Genomic DNA, 22,081 nt, shown 5'->3' on the forward strand with positions numbered 1-22,081 from the left:
AACGATTACCCTTGTAAAATGCTAAACTAAACGTACCAGTTGCTACTTAATCTTGTCATTCAGTTTGCACTAAGCTTGTTCAGTCTTAATGTTTTGCTATGCAAAATTGCTGGACAAAATTGTTCTGATCCCGGTTTTTACAAAAATGTTGTATCATGGTTTTTGGGGGTCAAAATTTCATATCTTTATGATCTTGCTTTAAAAATGCTCCATGCAAATACATTGTATCTCAGCTCAAACTCGTTTTGGAAGCACATCCTGGCTACGTTAAGTGTTCTGGGCATTTTAAAGGCAGTGGACACTATTAATTGTCAAAGACTAGACTTCACAGTTGGTGTATCTCAACATATGCATAAAATAACAAACCTGTGAAAATTTGAGCTCAATCGGTCATCGAACTTGTGAGATAATAATGAAAGAAAAAACACCCTTGTCACACAAAGTTGTGTGTGTTTAGATGGTTGATTTCGAGACCTCAAGTTCTAAATCTGAGGTCTCAAAATCAAATTCGTGAAAAATTACTTCTTTCTTGAAAACTGTGGCACTATAGAGGATGCCGTTTCTCACAATGCTTTATACCATCAAACTCTCCCCATTACTCGTTACCAAGAAAGGTTTTATGCTAATAATTATTTTGAGTAATTACCACTGCCTTTAAAGGCATGGACACTATTTGTAATTACTCAAAATAATTATTAGCATAAAACCTTACTTGGTATTGAGTAATGGGGAGAGTTTGATGGTATAAAGCATTGTGAGAAACGGCTCCCTCTGAAGTGACCTAGTTTTCGAGAAAGAAGTAATTTTCCACGAATTTGATTCCGAGACCTCAAGTTTAGAATTTGAGGTCTCAAAATCAAGCATCAGAAAGCACACAACTTCGTGTGACAAGGGTGTTTTTTTTTTAGGTAATATCTCGCAACTTCGACGAACGATTGAGCTCAAATTTTTACAGGTTTAGTATTTTTGCATATATTGAGATACACCAATTGTGAAGACTAGTCTTTGACAATTACCAATAGTGTCCACTGTCTTTAACGTGCACTACCAATCCTTGAAAACATGACCTATCACTTGATGTCCAATCTGAAGAACAAAGCAAATTATGGTAAAGCATCTTGCTCAAGGATACAAGTGTCAAGACCGGGACTTGAACCCACACTCTGCTGATCAGAAACACCAGAGCTTGAGTTCGGTGCTTGGCATCGGCCTGCCAATAAAGATAAATTACTTTAAACAAAATCTTCTTTTTTTTTAGGAAAAGAGGTTCCTTCTCGTCCAAGTCTAAGAAGTCTCCCGGCTGGAAAAATTTCTTCACCCGCTCCGGCTCCAAAGACGGCAAAGGGAAGAAAGATGGTGATAAGTCCCACGGCAGGGGAAGTCTGAGATCCGTGCGTAGCGTCGAGTCCCTGACATCCAGCAACTCCAGCTATGATGGACAGAGATCGGGAGATGGCAATGGTAAGTTTGGTCAGGTGATTAGTAGGTCATGTGATTACACAACCCTGATTGGGTCATGTGATATAATCATGTGCTTCCTTTGATGGTTAGCTGAACTGAAGTCCACTAACTAGGCCCATTTTCGTAGAGCTGCTTATGCAGGAAAAGTTGCTAAGCGATTTTCTGCTATGCCAAAAATAGCTTAAAGCGATTATACCCTTTCGGTACAGGAAAACAAAAAAAAGTTCACAGATTTACAAATAATTTACAGGGTTTACAGAAGGTAATGGTGAAAGACTTCTCTTGAAATATTGTTCCATGAAACGTTTACTTTTTGAGAAAAAATTAAAACAATATAAATTCTCGTTAGCGAGAATTACGGATTTATTTTAAACACATGTCATGACACGGCAAAATGCGCGGAAACAAGAATGGGTTATCTGCAATAACATATCTTTTTGTAAGTTTGCATACACTCGGCGCATTGAATACCTTGTTTGGTAGATACGTGCGCTTTATAAGACTTCGATATTATCTGATTGTATTTGCAACTTTAATTTTATTTTGTGGCAGGAAGTCTTTTCTGAATTTTCCACCTCCGTTGTATCTCAGGTGTTGATGCTTGTTTGGTTTTCATAGCTTCATCTCATAGGAATTTCAGATCAGAGTTGTTACAAGTAATTCACTTGTTCCTGTATTAATCTTGAAATATATTTTGTTGCAGGTGGTCATAGAGTAATAATGCGGAGGAACTCGGTGGCTTGTGTTGACAGCCTCCAGAGGGCCTCCTCCCATGACTCCTTCTTCGAGGTGGACGCAGCGACCATCGCCGCAGCAACAGAGGATTTCCTCGCCTCGACGTCACATCTCAAGAAGGATGAGGAATCAGAAGATGATATTTTCATCGTTGAGATACCGCCGGAGAAGAAGAAAGTGGAGAAGGATCGGAGGAAGTCGAGTCCCCTCTGGATCGACCAGAGCATCAGCAGCTCCGAGTCGAACATCACCTCTCCAAAAACCCCAACCCCGAGGGATATCTCCACCGAAGCCAAAAACAACACGAGCAGCGATAATAACCTGCTTGAAATCAGTGCCAAAGCTCTCATGACCGACCCCAGCAAGATGATCCCAATCGTCAACGGAGGAGAGAGTCCGTTGATTGGCGATAAGAACCAGAACGGGCGATTGTCACCTCAGGCTCCCGTTAGACGGCGGAGCAAAGCGATGGGCATTCCATCTCGGAGGAAGATCCAGAGCTCACCTCCGATGGAGCTTCAACCTCTTGGGATATCACCACCTCGAGATATGGACATCACAGAGGAAACTCCGAGCCCTAAGTCCTGGAGGAGAAAGGGCTCGATGGACAGTCCTGAAGGATCAAAAGGAAGCTCTGTTTTAGAGAAGCTCACGAGGGCCATGAAGCCAAAGACTAAAGTGAAACGAGAGTTTAGTCTCGGCGTTGAGATGGGGAAGCAGGGACGGGGGACCCCGAGTGACGGGAGCCAAGTTGAACTTCGGAGTGTTGTCAAAGTTGAGGATAGGGACCTGTTGGATTCTTCGAGTACCCAAGATGCCAACTCACAGACGGCGGAGGACTCTGAGCAGGATCAGCTTAACTTGGAAGGCAAGGACCACAGCACGCACGCCAGACCCAGGTCACTCTCTGCCCGGGTCCGCGCAAACACAGACTCAGACCTCTTTGAGGATTTCTTGTTCACGCCTGAGACAAAGTTTAGTCTGGACACGGTGCTCTCGGAATATGACCACATCATGGAGAAATATAGCAATCGGGCTCTTACGCCTGAATTTGACACTAGTACAGAGGAAGGGCTGTCGGGGAAACGGACTTCGTTCCCGCGAGCACCTCTTGAAACGGAAGAGTACCAACCGGTGCCTCAGTTCTTGGATACGTTGAATGCCAATTATAATCACTCATCCGATGGAGAGGGTGATGAAAGTACCCCAAAGAAATCTGATGTGCCACTATTTATTGTCAAAGAAAATGATTGTGAAACTCCCCTGGAGTCTACAATGGAATCACCCTCACACAATGAAAGCCTACCTCACAGGAACAATCCATTATCGTCAACAGAGGGGAGGCAATCCTCAGATGAAGTGAAAGACGGTGAATTAGTTGAACGTTGGGAAAAAACTCAGAGCAAAAACTTGGATGTGAACTTAGAGTTTGAAGTTCTAAGCAGGGAATCTGACATCACCGACTTTGAAGACTTGGCGGACGAATCAGAGAGTGTCGAGAAATCGAAATCGCCGGATGATAAATTGGACGACTCTGTTGAGACGTCTTTCGAGGAAGCCTCAGTTGATCTAGTGGAGATTGAGAACTCCGATCAGGCAATGACGCACACTTCTGTGGATGAACCAAGCCCGGACACTGAGCAAGAGGAATACAGTTTGAGCCTCGAGATCGGAAACCAGTCCACTGAGGAGGACCTCGGATTACATGAAATGAAATTCCCAGACGAGGATGAATTAGACTCGGACATCCTTGGAGTAAAAAGAAATCTGGGTGACATGGCGACAGAAATCCGCATCAGTCAACAAACGCTCTCCTCACAGTATGATAATCTGGACGATAACACGTCACAGAGTTCATCTGACAGAGGGGTGGATTTAAATGTTAGAACAGCCTCCCCACCTGCTTTTGAGGTTGTTGAATCCCCTTTCTGTACCCCCTCTGACGAGAATGGTGAGCATGATCTAGTGTACAATCTGGCGATCGACGATATCGTGGAACACGTCATAGAGTTGTAGTTATGATAATTAGGGTGTGGTGTAGAGGTTTGTTGCTCTTATTTGGTAAGGTTTATAATATCACCCACTAGACCCTTTTTCATTGACCTCATCCAGCCGCCATCTTAGAGGTAAAACGATGACGAAACAATCAAAACGCACAGATCTGTATGCGCGGTGCACAGCTTTAGCCAATTAGCGGCCGCTTTTTTACCTCTAGTTGAGGGCGCCCTGCTGGTATGACATGTGCATAAGGTCTATATGGATGATCATGATAATATTCAATACTCGCTTTGTCCTACCCAATGTTACACATGCTAAAGTTTAAAATCTTAAATCCTAAGAGTGATTGATTTGGATCCATTCTCACTCTCAACAAAATCCAACACCATTTAATGACTCAACACCCAAACCTAAGTGCAGTCTACTCTTCATTCCAACACCATTCAGTAACTCAAAACCCAAACTGTTGGACTCTGATTATGGTGGTATGCCTGATCCCATGTTAACCATGATTAGTTAACAGTCCTCATTTAAACAAAATTAAACAAAACATACTGTTTCTAGGGTTTAAAGGGGTAATGGTATTGGGTAAATGTGTTCCAATTTAATATTGCTACCTCCAAGCAAATAAACGCTTAGCATCAATAAATAACAAGCAATGATCAAGCATCACATGGCTGGTGGTAAATCAGTTTCTGCTTGAATCAAAAACTTTAGATGCGCTAAGCAAATTTCAGCGCTATGTAAAAAGAAAAAATCCACTCCATCTTTGATCGCAATCGGCCTTCGTGTGTGTGTTTCTGACCAAATTTCTAAATGCTTGGTGTATTGTTATTGCCTTGAACAAGTTGACAGTGCCTAATATAAAAAGGTATTCAAATGGGTTTGTGGTATAAATAAAGTTACGCAAGTTTTGAAATAGTTATGGGATATGCTGTTCATGTATTTCAGATTCCGTGCACTTTTTATGAATGTGAAGGGGTTATAATATATATACCTATCTGCCCAGTACTGGCCAAAGTCTATCCATTTTAGCACTGGGCTAGTACGGGGCCTTCTGAACTCTGGTTTCAGGGGCCAATGAAACACTTGTGCCTAGAGCCTTTGGACAATAGTGGCGACTAGGGCCCACAGAACACTGGTGTTCCCTAGGGCCTGCGGAACACTGGTGTTCCTTAGGGCCTCTGGAACACTGGCTGGTACTTATGGCCTCTAGAACACTTGTTGGCGCCAGGGGCTTACGGAACACTGGTTGGTACTTATGACCTCTAGAACACTTGTTTTGCGCCAGGGGCCTACGGAACACTGGCTGGTACTTATGGCCTCTAGAACACTGGTGTTCCCTAGGGCCTACGGAACACTGGCTGGTACTTATGGCCTCTAGAACACTTGTTGGCGCCAGGGGCCTACGGAACACTGGCTGGTACTTATGGCCTCTAGAACACTGGTGTTCCCTAGGGCCTACGGAACACTGGCTGGTACTTATGGCCTCTAGAACACTTGTTGGCACCAGGGGCCAACGGAACACTGGCTGGTACTTTTGGCCTCTAGAACACTTGTTGGCGCCAGGGGCCAACGGAACACTGGCTGGTACTTATGGCCTCTAGAACACTGGTGTTCCCTAGGGCCTACGGAACACTGGCTGGTACTTATGGCCTCTAGAACACTGGTGTTCCCTAGGGCCTACGGAACACTGGCTGGTACTTATGGCCTCTAGAACACTGGTGTTTCCTAGGGCCTATGGAACACTGGCTGTTACTTATGACCTCTAGAACACTGGTGTTCCCTATGGTCTCTGGAACACTCAGGCTGTTACTTATGGCCTCTAGAACACTTTTTGGCGCCAGGGGCCTACGGAACACTGGCTGGTACTTATGGCCTCTAGAACACTGTTCCCTAGGGCCTCTGGAACACTGGCTGTTACTTATGGCCTCTAGAACACTTGTTGGCTCCAGGGGCCTACGGAACACTTAATCCAGCCCTGTATGTAACATGGGCTAGATGTTATTGATTGTATGTAAAGCAGTGTGGTCAGAAGTCTTATGTGCAGAAAATAATATTAACATTTAACAAAATGACAGTACATTAAAGATATCTATATATGAAGAGTCATGCCGTAAACTCTGCTGTAATGAAGCTGCTTTGGTGTAAACTGAAAAAGGAACTGCAGTGGTTCAAATGTGTGTAATCCGAAAAAGGAACTGCGTTGGTTCAAATGTGTGTATTCCGAAAAAGGAACTGCATTGGTTTAAATGTGTGTAATCCGAAAAAGGAACTGCAGTGGTTCAAATGTGTTTAATCCAAAAAAGGAACAAAATTGGTTCAAATGTGTTACCCGAAAAAGGAACTGCAGTGGTTCAAATGTGTTTAATCCGAAAAAGGAACTGCTGTGGTTCAAATGTGTTTAATACGAAAAAGGAACTGCAGTGGTTCAAATGTGTTGTAAGTATTACTCAGTGTAATAAAGCCTAGGAAATATTATTGCTAAAAGCAAACATGTACATGTATATATAAACCCCCATCCCCCCGGCCCACCCATGCAATCTGAATTCCCCTGTAATGGTAGACCACGTGTAAGCCACTAACCCTGTGTGTGACATCAGTGCATACACGGTCTAAAAACAAATATTTTACACGTGCTGCTAAAATTATTTCAGAAACAAAGTATATACACACATGTTTGTGTTACAAATTTTAAGGTTTCACTGAATTTAGGTCCATGAAATTAAAATGTTTTTTTTTGTGGGCAAGTTATGTTCTCACTAAAAATTTACTACTTAAAAAAGGTGAGTTTGAAATAGAAAAACCTTTCCTCTGAATTCATGTTTTACAATTGTTGCTATTTACACTGTTTGCATTTTGCCACAATTTGTTTGTAACAAAAACTAGAGAAATTTTACCTCAATTTGTTTATGTTATTGTTTTGTTAATTTATGTATTAATTTATTTTTATATGTAAATGAAACTTAGAAGTATTGGGTCAAGGTTAAACAGCGCCCTCACAGAGGTCAAAGGAAAGCATAGACGAAGTTTGGAAACCAGCGTTTCTGTGAACATTAGACTGGCTTCCAAGTCTGTTCAAGTTTTTTGACCACCTGTTAGTCATTACAGTATTGCCTATTATAGCGCCCTCTTGTGTCTTCAAGCCCAGACTTTAGAATCCTTATCATCTGTTTGTACACACCATATGGTGAATTCTGATTGGTCGGAATCGCAAAAGCCTTATCAAAATAAATATTCAATTTTTAAGTGTCTATATTTGTTTTAATTTATGTTATTTATTTATTTCGGTTTTATCCATTTCACGTTGTGGTTTAATAAAAGGTATAAGGCATAAATGTTACTTATCCAAATAATTAGATTAACCTTATTTTGCATCTGAAATTCTTCTAGTTAATTTAGCCGTCTGATGATACACAGCCATTTTCAAAAAAAAAAACTGTTCCCTATTGTTCCTGTGTTGTTTAAAAAAATCATTTGGGAACGTCATTTTGATTTTTGACATAAGATAAGGCTCACTAGAAAAGTGCGAGTTTTGGAATCAGGTTGTCTGACGCTGAGGAATTCAAGGGCAATAAAGAGGGCTCTCGATGGTTGAAAAGTTCACTCCTTAATATAACACATTTTCGATCAATGTGGGTTGACATATATTCATATAATTGATAACTTATTACCTTGTCACACGAGGCAACTTTTACAGGCAACTTGGAAGCAACCAACTGCCGTGCATGCTACACGGCCACTTTGGTAGCTCAGGACTCATTCTTCAACAATATCTGACGATCTTCAAGAAAAATAGGTGAAGATTGAAATGTGAATGGATTCTCTTCTTTGAGATTGTCTGGAAACGGTTGCCTGTAAATTACCTTATGTGACATGACCCTTAGATTAGCTGAAAAATCGCCTCATGCATGCTGCGCAAGGGATGTTTTTCTCGTTTAACATGATCGGTTTTGACAAGAGCAGTTCACACCAAGTGTTGCAGGACCTTTGTTCAAGTGAAAGTTTTGTCTTCTTCAAATGTACGGAGTCCGTTAAGGGACAAGGAAGGGACTAAAAGTGCTTCTTGTAAAAATTAAGATAACTGTATGCAAACAAAACAAAGTGCCGCCTGCATTATTAACTTGTTCGTAAATGATTAATATCATTTTTGTTCCTTCTGCTTGAGTTTTGATGAACTTGTTTAAGGGTTGTCAGAAATGTACACAACATTAAACTTTGTTTTCTTTTTGTACCAGCTTTACGCCTGGACCAAATTTCATAGAGCTGCTTAAGAGCTGATTACCAGAATAATGTTATCAGCCAGACACCTTGTGTCGTGTACCATTGATGACTGGTGGTACCCTGCCCCACCCAAAGCAGAACACCTTTAAAGCCATTGGACCCTTTCGGTACAGAAAAAAAAGAAAAAGTTCACAGATTTACAATATATATAATAATAACTTACAGGGTTTACAGAAGGTAGTGGTTGGCTTTAAGCAAAACTGTTAGATTTTGATGGGTTTGAAGTAGGTAGAATACGTGCGAATACGTGCCGGGCTACGGTGTCACATTTCTTGTAACCCTTGGAATTGCTTCTTTTTTATTCAATCTTGTTCTGCCGAATTCCTAACAGCATCATATTTTAGTAACGATCGGATAACTAGCATGAGGATTATTTAAGGGAATAGTGACTTCAAAACCAGGCATTCGTGTGGCTTTCGACGGGTAACGTGACTTCCTTTGAAATAAGTAACCTTCTCCCTCCTCCTGAGTAGTTACGTATTTAGTGTAATTAATTTTACCATAAAGAACAGCGCAGTTATTTAAAATTGTCTCCTCCCAGTGGCTTCCATTTTTACGTAACTGTATTTTTTTTTAAGTCTCCTTTCCCCCACTTTATAAGGTGACGGTTTTTGTATGGAGCTGCAACACTTTGAAAGTCGTATTGTACTTTTGTATTGTGTATGGGTGATGTAACAGATATACAAATAGATTGTGAAAGTCCCGCGCGTTTGCGAGTTTCAAAATGGCAGCCACTTGTGTGTGACGTCATATTAGGCGCGCTACCTAGTCAGTATAATCATGGAGCAAATCTCCATGATATAATCGAGATCAGTGGTTCCACTCTACAAAAAATGTCTGCATCGTGTAACCTTTGACCCGTACCTGAATATTTATTAGCAGATCAACCCTAAGTTTTCGATTTATTGAATTGTTCAGGGAATTTCTAGGTGGCACATTTTAGACCCAAATGTTTTTTGTTTTGTTCGTTATTTAGTCTGCTGTAACTTGCCATTATAATAAGATGTAAATTGCTTCTCAGTTGTAAATATTGCTATGTGTACTACCTTGGCATTTAAATATGCATTACTTATTATACATGAATGTTTATTCATACAGGGTGGTTCGTGGTTGGCTGCTGCAAGCATGCCTATGATAATTTATGCAAACCGTATGCGTTTATGTTAATTTATGTTAAACCATGTGTATGGTGCTTTGTATGTGTACAAAGATATTGTCGATGTTCAATAAAATGTTGAATAAATTATAGAATTAAACGCAGTTTAGAATGAATTTGTGTCTTATTTTGCGGCAAAAAGGGGTGAAAGTAACACAATGCAACTCAACATTTTGTTTTTCGAGGATGATGGACTAACAAATAAACGACAATTGAGAGAGTGGGATGGATAGCCGGTGATGAACATGACACTGTCTTCCTTGAGCAAGGCTTCATAACAAGTTGGGAATGTAGAAAAGTCTGCTCTATACTAGCCATGTACGTCTCTTATTCTTAGTACAAACAATTGTTTGGCCCTAGTCTGAAAGCTCCTTGGCTTTGGCCCTAGTCTGAAAGCTCCTTGGCTTTGGCCCTAGTCTGAAAGCTCCTTGGCTTACAAAGTCCATCCCTATGATCTCTCCAGAAATATTTCCATCTGAACCGTTACAGTCATTTAGACTTCCAATTTCTCCGCGCTAAACTACGTCGGTTCCTTGGGAGAGTGTTTTTCGAAAGCAGAGAATTGGAAATCTAACGATATTATTTTAAAAAATGTACTTTTTGAGTATCACCGTGCGCATCTGTACAGTAAATGTTTGGAAATTAAAAGAAAACAAAAAAACGCGTATTTCTTGGGCAATTTTGTGAAATTGGCAGATATCGAACCTGCCTTTGCGCTTGCCAAGATTGATATTACTATGTATATAAAACTACCTAAGTCATGCCAGGGTCATGTGAAACTATGCAGGATTGTTTTAGCATGTGATGCGTTTAGTGTGTCTATTTAGTGTCCCGTGATTTTCAGTCCCGTGTAGGCCTACAAATCGTGAGGTGGAAGGACGTTTCGATGAAAGGGCTTCATCCGCTCAGAAAAATCTTTACCTTGTGGTGCCATCTTAGTTTTTGCCGGAATACTTGACCCAGTGAGCGGCCATTTTGGGTTATGCTACACATGCACACAGTCTTTTTTAATCCATCACTTTGCGATTGGCTTAAGAGGGGCTTGCCCCAAAGGTCGGCTGGAAGTTCAAAAACGCGCGAGACTTACACATTTTGTTTAGGGAAAGTTGAAAAGACGCCATTTAAAAAGTTGCGCGGTGTTATTCAAACTTTGTGTGATATCTTTTTGTAAATCTGCACATAGAATAGAAATGCTCTCCTCATCAAAGTTAGTTGCGGTGATGGATTTTTCTTGAATGAAACGACGCAAGCGTTCTCGCAGAATTTCTTTGGACAAAATGTATATCCCCCCCCAGCACTTTTCTTTTTGTGTGTGTTTTTGTCTCGAGCGCAATGAAGTCCTAGACCAAGACGGGGAGGTCCAAGACCAAGAACAGAAAGTCCGAGAGACAGTCGAGAAAGTCCGAGAGACAGTCGAGAAAGTCCGAGAGACAGTCGAGAAAGTCCGAGAGACAGTCGAGAAAGTCCGAGAGACAGTCGAGAAAGTCCGAGAGACAGTCGAGAAAGTCCGAGAGACAGTCGAGAAAGTCCGAGAGACAGTCGAGAAAGAACACGAGAATTTGGTCACAAGACCAACAAGTCTCGACGAGTAAATACTGGTAATCAAATATCAAGTTTGGAAACAAAGTTCAAAAGGCTGTTAAGAAACAGTTTATCCATATCTGGAAACATACCTCATACTCCTTCCCAGACATAAAAGGCGCCAAAATTCATGACTTAAACTTCGGTGACAATATTTTTACGACCCACTGAGGACAGCAGATGGATTTGTAATGAACTGAACTTCAAACTTTGTTGTTGAACCACAGAGGACCCTGGGGTTAAAGACACTGAACACCTGGGTAATTGTCAATGACCAGTCTTCTCACTTGGTATATCTCAACATACGCATACAATTACAAACCTGTGAAAATTTGAGCTCAATTGGTCGTCGAAGTTGCGAAAGAATAATGGAAGAAAAAAACACCCTTGTCGCACAAGTTGTGTGCTTTCTGATGCCTTGAATTCAAAACCTCAAATCTTTTAGTGAGAAGTTACTTCTTTCTCAAAAACTACGTTACGTCAGAGGGAGCCGTTTCTCACAATGTTTTATACTATCAACAGCTCTCCATTGCTTGTTACCAAGTAAGTTTTTTTGCTAACAATTATTTTTAGTAGTTACCAATAGTGTCCGGTGCCTTTACACTTGGTATTAACGGTTTTTTGTAGTGTAATTCACACCTTCACACTAATGCATTTATCACACCTGTCCTTGTCGTTATCAACTTGACTTGTATAACCAAAGTATTGCAACTTAAAGGCAGGATATACGTTAATAACTATTTTTGCCAAACACATACTTTACTTTGCGTATGCATAAAATAACAAACAAGTTAGTAAACATTTGGGCTCAAACTGGTCAGTGAGGTTGCAAGAAAATACCGAAGAAATAAAAAGTACCCTTGTTGCATATAAATATAATAATTACAAATAATTATAAATGTTCTGTGTTTTTTTGTTTTGTGTTGTGTTGTGTTGTGTTGTGTTGTGTTGTGTTGTGTTGTGTTGTGTTGTGTTGTGTTGTGTTGTGTTGTGTTGTGTTGTGTTGTGTTGTGTTGTGTTGTGTTGTGTTGTCCTCCAGAAAGACTCTTTTTAGTCGAAACGTCTTTTTCTCCAACCTGTATATAGGGGCAGCAATAACAAAAAAATGTGTGTAAAATGAACTCTATGATAAATAAACTCTATTGTTCGCTCAATAAGAGGAGGCAAACTCTGTAGTACTCTAGCAAGTATAATCGACCACAAGAGAAACTGACTGGGTAAATTCTACATAGCTTGGATTTATCTAAGAACAATTGAAGGAAATAACTTATCTCACATTGAAACGGATAAAAGGGCTCACTGGGGTCACAGAAAAGGGTCATGGATGTGTCATGCTTTCATGATGAGAGCACCAGCATTGCATCTAGACTTTAAAAATGAGTAAACCATACATGAACCTTACATAAATCTGAATAATGGTAAAAACAGTATCCAGTTTAGCTGAGTCTTATTGCGAACGAACGGACACATGATCTAGGCCCAATTTCATGGCTCTGCTTACCGTAAGCACAGAATCGGCGCTTACGGAAGCAGGGGAATTCTGTGCTTACGGCAAGCGTATTTCACGAGTTTTTGGCTTCTGCTTGTGCGTACTTCACGTTACTAGGCATTTTACGCTTACAAGGCTATAGCGCGGAAATTCGGCGCTTGCCCGTAAGCGGGGAATCGCGATCGTAAGCGCAGAATTCGGCGGTAAGCAGAGCCATGAAATTGGGCCCTATACGCGTCCATAAAAATGGATGAGCGCACCACATTCTATAGCGCAGAAATTCGGCGCTTGCACGTAAGCGGGGAATCGCGATCGTAAGCGCAGAATTCGGCTTTTGGGGGTCAAAATTTCATATCTTTATGATCTTGCTTTAAAAATGCTCCATGCAAATACATTGTATCTCAGCTCAAACTCGTTTTGGAAGCACATCCTGGCTACGTTAAGTGTTCTGGGCATTTTAAAGGCAGTGGACACTATTAATTGTCAAAGACTAGACTTCACAGTTGGTGTATCTCAACATATGCATAAAATAACAAACCTGTGAAAATTTGAGCTCAATCGGTCATCGAACTTGTGAGATAATAATGAAAGAAAAAACACCCTTGTCACACAAAGTTGTGTGTGTTTAGATGGTTGATTTCGAGACCTCAAGTTCTAAATCTGAGGTCTCAAAATCAAATTCGTGAAAAATTACTTCTTTCTTGAAAACTGTGGCACTATAGAGGATGCCGTTTCTCACAATGCTTTATACCATCAAACTCTCCCCATTACTCGTTACCAAGAAAGGTTTTATGCTAATAATTATTTTGAGTAATTACCACTGCCTTTAAAGGCATGGACACTATTTGTAATTACTCAAAATAATTATTAGCATAAAACCTTACTTGGTAATGAGTAATGGGGAGAGGTTGATAGTATAAAACATTGTGAGAAACAGCTCCCTCTGAAGTGACCTAGTTTTCGAGAAAGAAGTAATTTTCCACGAATTTGATTTCGAGACCTCAAGTTTAGAATTTGAGGTCTCAAAATCAAGCATCAGAAAGCACACAACTTCGTGTGACAAGGGTGTTTTTTCTTTAGGTAATATCTCGCAACTTCGACGAACGATTGAGCTCAAATTTTTACAGGTTTAGTATTTTTGCATATATTGAGATACACCAATTGTGAAGACTAGTCTTTGACAATTACCAATAGTGTCCACTGTCTTTAACGTGCACTACCAATCCTTGAAAACATGACCTATCACTTGATGTCCAATCTGAAGAACAAAGCAAATTATGGTAAAGCATCTTGCTCAAGGATACAAGTGTCAAGACCGGGACTTGAACCCACACTCTGCTGATCAGAAACACCAGAGCTTGAGTTCGGTGCTTGGCATCGGCCTGCCAATAAAGATAAATTACTTTAAACAAAATCTTCTTTTTTTTTAGGAAAAGAGGTTCCTTCTCGTCCAAGTCTAAGAAGTCTCCCGGCTGGAAAAATTTCTTCACCCGCTCCGGCTCCAAAGACGGCAAAGGGAAGAAAGATGGTGATAAGTCCCACGGCAGGGGAAGTCTGAGATCCGTGCGTAGCGTCGAGTCCCTGACATCCAGCAACAGAGATCGGGAGATGGCAATGGTAAGTTTGGTCAGGTGATTAGTAGGTCATGTGATTACACAACCCTGATTGGGTCATGTGATATAATCATGTGCTTCCTTTGATGGTTAGCTGAACTGAAGTCCACTAACTAGGCCCATTTTCGTAGAGCTGCTTATGCAGGAAAAGTTGCTAAGCGATTTTCTGCTATGCCAAAAATAGCTTAAAGCGATTATACCCTTTCGGTACAGGAAAACAAAAAAAAGTTCACAGATTTACAAATAATTTACAGGGTTTACAGAAGGTAATGGTGAAAGACTTCTCTTGAAATATTGTTCCATGAAACGTTTACTTTTTGAGAAAAAATTAAAACAATATAAATTCTCGTTAGCGAGAATTACGGATTTATTTTAAACACATGTCATGACACGGCAAAATGCGCGGAAACAAGAATGGGTTATCTGCAATAACATATCTTTTTGTAAGTTTGCATACACTCGGCGCATTGAATACCTTGTTTGGTAGATACGTGCGCTTTATAAGACTTCGATATTATCTGATTGTATTTGCAACTTTAATTTTATTTTGTGGCAGGAAGTCTTTTCTGAATTTTCCACCTCCGTTGTATCTCAGGTGTTGATGCTTGTTTGGTTTTCATAGCTTCATCTCATAGGAATTTCAGATCAGAGTTGTTACAAGTAATTCACTTGTTCCTGTATTAATCTTGAAATATATTTTGTTGCAGGTGGTCATAGAGTAATAATGCGGAGGAACTCGGTGGCTTGTGTTGACAGCCTCCAGAGGGCCTCCTCCCATGACTCCTTCTTCGAGGTGGACGCAGCGACCATCGCCGCAGCAACAGAGGATTTCCTCGCCTCGACGTCACATCTCAAGAAGGATGAGGAATCAGAAGATGATATTTTCATCGTTGAGATACCGCCGGAGAAGAAGAAAGTGGAGAAGGATCGGAGGAAGTCGAGTCCCCTCTGGATCGACCAGAGCATCAGCAGCTCCGAGTCGAACATCACCTCTCCAAAAACCCCAACCCCGAGGGATATCTCCACCGAAGCCAAAAACAACACGAGCAGCGATAATAACCTGCTTGAAATCAGTGCCAAAGCTCTCATGACCGACCCCAGCAAGATGATCCCAATCGTCAACGGAGGAGAGAGTCCGTTGATTGGCGATAAGAACCAGAACGGGCGATTGTCACCTCAGGCTCCCGTTAGACGGCGGAGCAAAGCGATGGGCATTCCATCTCGGAGGAAGATCCAGAGCTCACCTCCGATGGAGCTTCAACCTCCTGGGATATCACCACCTCGAGATATGGACATCACAGAGGAAACTCCGAGCCCTAAGTCCTGGAGGAGAAAGGGCTCGATGGACAGTCCTGAAGGATCAAAAGGAAGCTCTGTTTTAGAGAAGCTCACGAGGGCCATGAAGCCAAAGACTAAAGTGAAACGAGAGTTTAGTCTCGGCGTTGAGATGGGGAAGCAGGGACGGGGGACCCCGAGTGACGGGAGCCAAGTTGAACTTCGGAGTGTTGTCAAAGTTGAGGATAGGGACCTGTTGGATTCTTCGAGTACCCAAGATGCCAACTCACAGACGGCGGAGGACTCTGAGCAGGATCAGCTTAACTTGGAAGGCAAGGACCACAGCACGCACGCCAGACCCAGGTCACTCTCTGCCCGGGTCCGCGCAAACACAGACTCAGACCTCTTTGAGGATTTCTTGTTCACGCCTGAGACAAAGTTTAGTCTGGACACGGTGCTCTCGGAATATGACCACATCATGGAGAAATATAGCAATCGGGCTCTTACGCCTGAATTTGACACTAGTACAGAGGAAGGGCTGTCGGGGAAACGGACTTCGTTCCCGCGAGCACCTCTTGAAACGGAAGAGTACCAACCGGTGCCTCAGTTCTTGGATACGTTGAATGCCAATTATAATCACTCATCCGATGGAGAGGGTGATGAAAGTACCCCAAAGAAATCTGATGTGCCACTATTTATTGTCAAAGAAAATGATTGTGAAACTCCCCTGGAGTCTACAATGGAATCACCCTCACACAATGAAAGCCTACCTCACAGGAACAATCCATTATCGTCAACAGAGGGGAGGCAATCCTCAGATGAAGTGAAAGACGGTGAATTAGTTGAACGTTGGGAAAAAACTCAGAGCAAAAACTTGGATGTGAACTTAGAGTTTGAAGTTCTAAGCAGGGAATCTGACATCACCGACTTTGAAGACTTGGCGGACGAATCAGAGAGTGTCGAGAAATCGAAATCGCCGGATGATAAATTGGACGACTCTGTTGAGACGTCTTTCGAGGAAGCCTCAGTTGATCTAGTGGAGATTGAGGACTCCGATCAGGCAATGACGCACACTTCTGTGGATGAACCAAGCCCGGACACTGAGCAAGAGGAATACAGTTTGAGCCTCGAGATCGGAAACCAGTCCACTGAGGAGGACCTCGGATTACATGAAATGAAATTCCCAGACGAGGATGAATTAGACTCGGACATCCTTGGAGTAAAAATAAATCTGGGTGACATGGCGACAGAAATCCGCATCAGTCAACAAACGCTCTCCTCACAGTATGATAATCTGGACGATAACACGTCACAGAGTTCATCTGACAGAGGGGTGGATTTAAATGTTAGAACAGCCTCCCCACCTGCTTTTGAGGTTGTTGAATCCCCTTTCTGTACCCCCTCTGACGAGAATGGTGAGCATGATCTAGTGTACAATCTGGCGATCGACGATATCGTGGAACACGTCATAGAGTTGTAGTTATGATAATTAGGGTGTGGTGTAGAGGTTTGTTGCTCTTATTTGGTAAGGTTTATAATATCACCCACTAGACCGTTTGCATTGACCTCATCCAGCCGCCATCTTAGAGGTAAAACGATGACGAAACAATCAAAACGCACAGATCTGTATGCGCGGTGCACAGCTTTAGCCAATTAGCGGCCGCTTTTTTACCTCTAGTTGAGGGCGCCCTGCTGGTATGACATGTGCATAAGGTCTATATGGATGATCATGATAATATTCAATACTCGCTTTGTCCTACCCAATGTTACACATGCTAAAGTTTAAAATCTTAAATCCTAAGAGTGATTGATTTGGATCCATTCTCACTCTCAACAAAATCCAACACCATTTAATGACTCAACACCCAAACCTAAGTGCAGTCTACTCTTCATTCCAACACCATTCAGTAACTCAAAACCCAAACTGTTGGACTCTGATTATGGTGGTATGCCTGATCCCATGTTAACCATGATTAGTTAACAGTCCTCATTTAAACAAAATTAAACAAAACATACTGTTTCTAGGGTTTAAAGGGGTAATGGTATTGGGTAAATGTGTTCCAATTTAATATTGCTACCTCCAAGCAAATAAACGCTTAGCATCAATAAATAACAAGCAATGATCAAGCATCACATGGCTGGTGGTAAATCAGTTTCTGCTTGAATCAAAAACTTTAGATGCGCTAAGCAAATTTCAGCGCTATGTAAAAAGAAAAAATCCACTCCATCTTTGATCGCAATCGGCCTTCGTGTGTGTGTTTCTGACCAAATTTCTAAATGCTTGGTGTATTGTTATTGCCTTAAACAAGTTGACAGTGCCTAATATAAAAAGGTATTCAAATGGGTTTGTGGTATAAATAAAGTTACGCAAGTTTTGAAATAGTTATGGGATATGCTGTTCATGTATTTCAGATTCCGTGCACTTTTTATGAATGTGAAGGGGTTATAATATATATACCTATCTGCCCAGTACTGGCCAAAGTCTATCCATTTTAGCACTGGGCTAGTACGGGGCCTTCTGAACTCTGGTTTCAGGGGCCAATGAAACACTTGTGCCTAGAGCCTTTGGACAATAGTGGCGACTAGGGCCCACAGAACACTGGTGTTCCCTAGGGCCTGCGGAACACTGGTGTTCCTTAGGGCCTCTGGAACACTGGCTGGTACTTATGGCCTCTAGAACACTTGTTGGCGCCAGGGGCTTACGGAACACTGGTTGGTACTTATGACCTCTAGAACACTTGTTTTGCGCCAGGGGCCTACGGAACACTGGCTGGTACTTATGGCCTCTAGAACACTGGTGTTCCCTAGGGCCTACGGAACACTGGCTGGTACTTATGGCCTCTAGAACACTTGTTGGCGCCAGGGGCCTACGGAACACTGGCTGGTACTTATGGCCTCTAGAACACTGGTGTTCCCTAGGGCCTACGGAACACTGGCTGGTACTTATGGCCTCTAGAACACTTGTTGGCACCAGGGGCCAACGGAACACTGGCTGGTACTTTTGGCCTCTAGAACACTTGTTGGCGCCAGGGGCCAACGGAACACTGGCTGGTACTTATGGCCTCTAGAACACTGGTGTTCCCTAGGGCCTACGGAACACTTGCTGGTACTTTTGGCCTCTAGAACACTGGTGTTCCCTAGGGCCTACGGAACACTGGCTGGTACTTATGGCCTCTAGAACACTGGTGTTTCCTAGGGCCTATGGAACACTGGCTGTTACTTATGACCTCTAGAACACTGGTGTTCCCTATGGTCTCTGGAACACTCAGGCTGTTACTTATGGCCTCTAGAACACTTTTTGGCGCCAGGGGCCTACGGAACACTGGCTGGTACTTATGGCCTCTAGAACACTGTTCCCTAGGGCCTCTGGAACACTGGCTGTTACTTATGGCCTCTAGAACACTTGTTGGCTCCAGGGGCCTACGGAACACTTAATCCAGCCCTGTATGTAACATGGGCTAGATGTTATTGATTGTATGTAAAGCAGTGTGGTCAGAAGTCTTATGTGCAGAAAATAATATTAACATTTAACAAAATGACAGTATATTAAAGATATCTATATATGAAGAGTCATGCCGTAAACTCTGCTGTAATGAAGCTGCTTTGGTGTAAACTGAAAAAGGAACTGCATTGGTTTAAATGTGTGTAATCCGAAAAAGGAACTGCAGTGGTTCAAATGTGTTTAATCCAAAAAAGGAACAAAATTGGTTCAAATGTGTTACCCGAAAAAGGAACTGCAGTGGTTCAAATGTGTTTAATCCGAAAAAGGAACTGCTGTGGTTCAAATGTGTTTAATACGAAAAAGGAACTGCAGTGCTTCAAATGTGTTGTAAGTATAACTCAGTGTAATAAAGCCTAGGAAATATTATTGCTAAAAGCAAACATGTACATGTATATATAAACCCCCATCCCCCCGGCCCACCCATGCAATCTGAATTCCCCTGTAATGGTAGACCACGTGTAAGCCACTAACCCTGTGTGTGACATCAGTGCATACACGGTCTAAAAACAAATATTTTACACGTGCTGCTAAAATTATTTCAGAAACAAAGTATATACACACATGTTTGTGTTACAAATTTTAAGGTTTCACTGAATTTAGGTCCATGAAATTAAAATGTTTTTTTTTGTGGGCAAGTTATGTTCTCACTAAAAATTTACTACTTAAAAAAGGTGAGTTTGAAATAGAAAAACCTTTCCTCTGAATTCATGTTTTACAATTGTTGCTATTTACACTGTTTGCATTTTGCCACAATTTGTTTGTAACAAAAACTAGAGAAATTTTACCTCAATTTGTTTATGTTATTGTTTTGTTAATTTATGTATTAATTTATTTTTATATGTAAATGAAACTTAGAAGTATTGGGTCAAGGTTAAACAGCGCCCTCACAGAGGTCAAAGGAAAGCATAGACGAAGTTTGGAAACCAGCGTTTCTGTGAACATTAGACTGGCTTCCAAGTCTGTTCAAGTTTTTTGACCACCTGTTAGTCATTACAGTATTGCCTATTATAGCGCCCTCTTGTGTCTTCAAGCCCAGACTTTAGAATCCTTATCATCTGTTTGTACACACCATATGGTGAATTCTGATTGGTCGGAATCGCAAAAGCCTTATCAAAATAAATATTCAATTTTTAAGTGTCTATATTTGTTTTAATTTATGTTATTTATTTATTTCGGTTTTATCCATTTCACGTTGTGGTTTAATAAAAGGTATAAGGCATAAATGTTACTTATCCAAATAATTAGATTAACCTTATTTTGCATCTGAAATTCTTCTAGTTAATTTAGCCGTCTGATGATACACAGCCATTTTCAAAAAAAAAAACTGTTCCCTATTGTTCCTGTGTTGTTTAAAAAAATCATTTGGGAACGTCATTTTGATTTTTGACATAAGATAAGGCTCACTAGAAAAGTGCGAGTTTTGGAATCAGGTTGTCTGACGCTGAGGAATTCAAGGGCAATAAAGAGGGCTCTCGATGGTTGAAAAGTTCACTCCTTAATATAACACATTTTCGATCAATGTGGGTTGACATATATTCATATAATTGATAACTTATTACCTTGTCACACGAGGCAACTTTTACAGGCAACTTGGAAGCAACCAACTGCCGTGCATGCTACACGGCCACTTTGGTAGCTCAGGACTCATTCTTCAACAATATCTGACGATCTTCAAGAAAAATAGGTGAAGATTGAAATGTGAATGGATTCTCTTCTTTGAGATTGTCTGGAAACGGTTGCCTGTAAATTACCTTATGTGACATGACCCTTAGATTAGCTGAAAAATCGCCTCATGCATGCTGCGCAAGGGATGTTTTTCTCGTTTAACATGATCGGTTTTGACAAGAGCAGTTCACACCAAGTGTTGCAGGACCTTTGTTCAAGTGAAAGTTTTGTCTTCTTCAAATGTACGGAGTCCGTTAAGGGACAAGGAAGGGACTAAAAGTGCTTCTTGTAAAAATTAAGATAACTGTATGCAAACAAAACAAAGTGCCGCCTGCATTATTAACTTGTTCGTAAATGATTAATATCATTTTTGTTCCTTCTGCTTGAGTTTTGATGAACTTGTTTAAGGGTTGTCAGAAATGTACACAACATTAAACTTTGTTTTCTTTTTGTACCAGCTTTACGCCTGGACCAAATTTCATAGAGCTGCTTAAGAGCTGATTACCAGAATAATGTTATCAGCCAGACACCTTGTGTCGTGTACCATTGATGACTGGTGGTACCCTGCCCCACCCAAAGCAGAACACCTTTAAAGCCATTGGACCCTTTCGGTACAGAAAAAAAAAGAAAAAGTTCACAGATTTACAATATATATAATAATAACTTACAGGGTTTACAGAAGGTAGTGGTTGGCTTTAAGCAAAACTGTTAGATTTTGATGGGTTTGAAGTAGGTAGAATACGTGCGAATACGTGCCGGGCTACGGTGTCACATTTCTTGTAACCCTTGGAATTGCTTCTTTTTTATTCAATCTTGTTCTGCCGAATTCCTAACAGCATCATATTTTAGTAACGATCGGATAACTAGCATGAGGATTATTTAAGGGAATAGTGACTTCAAAACCAGGCATTCGTGTGGCTTTCGACGGGTAACGTGACTTCCTTTGAAATAAGTAACCTTCTCCCTCCTCCTGAGTAGTTACGTATTTAGTGTAATTAATTTTACCATAAAGAACAGCGCAGTTATTTAAAATTGTCTCCTCCCAGTGGCTTCCATTTTTACGTAACTGTATTTTTTTTTAAGTCTCCTTTCCCCCACTTTATAAGGTGACGGTTTTTGTATGGAGCTGCAACACTTTGAAAGTCGTATTGTACTTTTGTATTGTGTATAGGTGATGTAACAGATATACAAATAGATTGTGAAAGTCCCGCGCGTTTGCGAGTTTCAAAATGGCAGCCACTTGTGTGTGACGTCATATTAGGCGCGCTACCTAGTCAGTATAATCATGGAGCAAATCTCCATGATATAATCGAGATCAGTGG

General features: G+C 41.2%; 2 protein-coding genes across 13 annotated transcripts in view; both read left to right on the top strand.

Annotated features, from left to right (window-relative positions):
- The window catches only part of LOC117301325 (rho GTPase-activating protein 32-like), a 55,282-nt gene extending 51,001 nt beyond the window's left edge, over positions 1-4,281 (top strand). For all 12 annotated transcript variants that reach the window (XM_033785220.1, XM_033785225.1, XM_033785218.1 and 9 more), the window contains 2 exons: positions 1,259-1,461; positions 2,165-4,281. In XM_033785220.1, coding sequence (XP_033641111.1) covers positions 1,259-1,461; positions 2,165-4,212 — 2,251 coding nt within the window. In that variant the 3' untranslated portion in view covers positions 4,213-4,281. The remainder of the gene's footprint in view (positions 1-1,258; positions 1,462-2,164) is intronic.
- A 10,024-nt stretch (positions 4,282-14,305) lies between these two features.
- LOC117301328 lies at positions 14,306-18,703 on the top strand. Its single transcript, XM_033785232.1, has 2 exons — positions 14,306-14,321; positions 15,025-18,703. Exon 2 carries the CDS (start codon positions 15,042-15,044, stop codon positions 17,070-17,072), a length of 2,031 nt encoding a protein of 676 aa, XP_033641123.1. The 5' UTR covers positions 14,306-14,321; positions 15,025-15,041; the 3' UTR covers positions 17,073-18,703.
- Positions 18,704-22,081: the final 3,378 nt, after the last annotated feature.

This window comes from Asterias rubens, chromosome 17, assembly GCF_902459465.1.
Source record: "Asterias rubens chromosome 17, eAstRub1.3, whole genome shotgun sequence".
Taxonomy (NCBI): Eukaryota; Metazoa; Echinodermata; class Asteroidea; order Forcipulatida; family Asteriidae; genus Asterias; species Asterias rubens.

Coding starts and splice junctions, on each gene's coding strand:
- LOC117301328 (XM_033785232.1), top strand. CDS start 15,042: ATGCGGAGGAACTCGGTGGCTTGTGTTGACAGCCTCCAGAGGGCCTCC.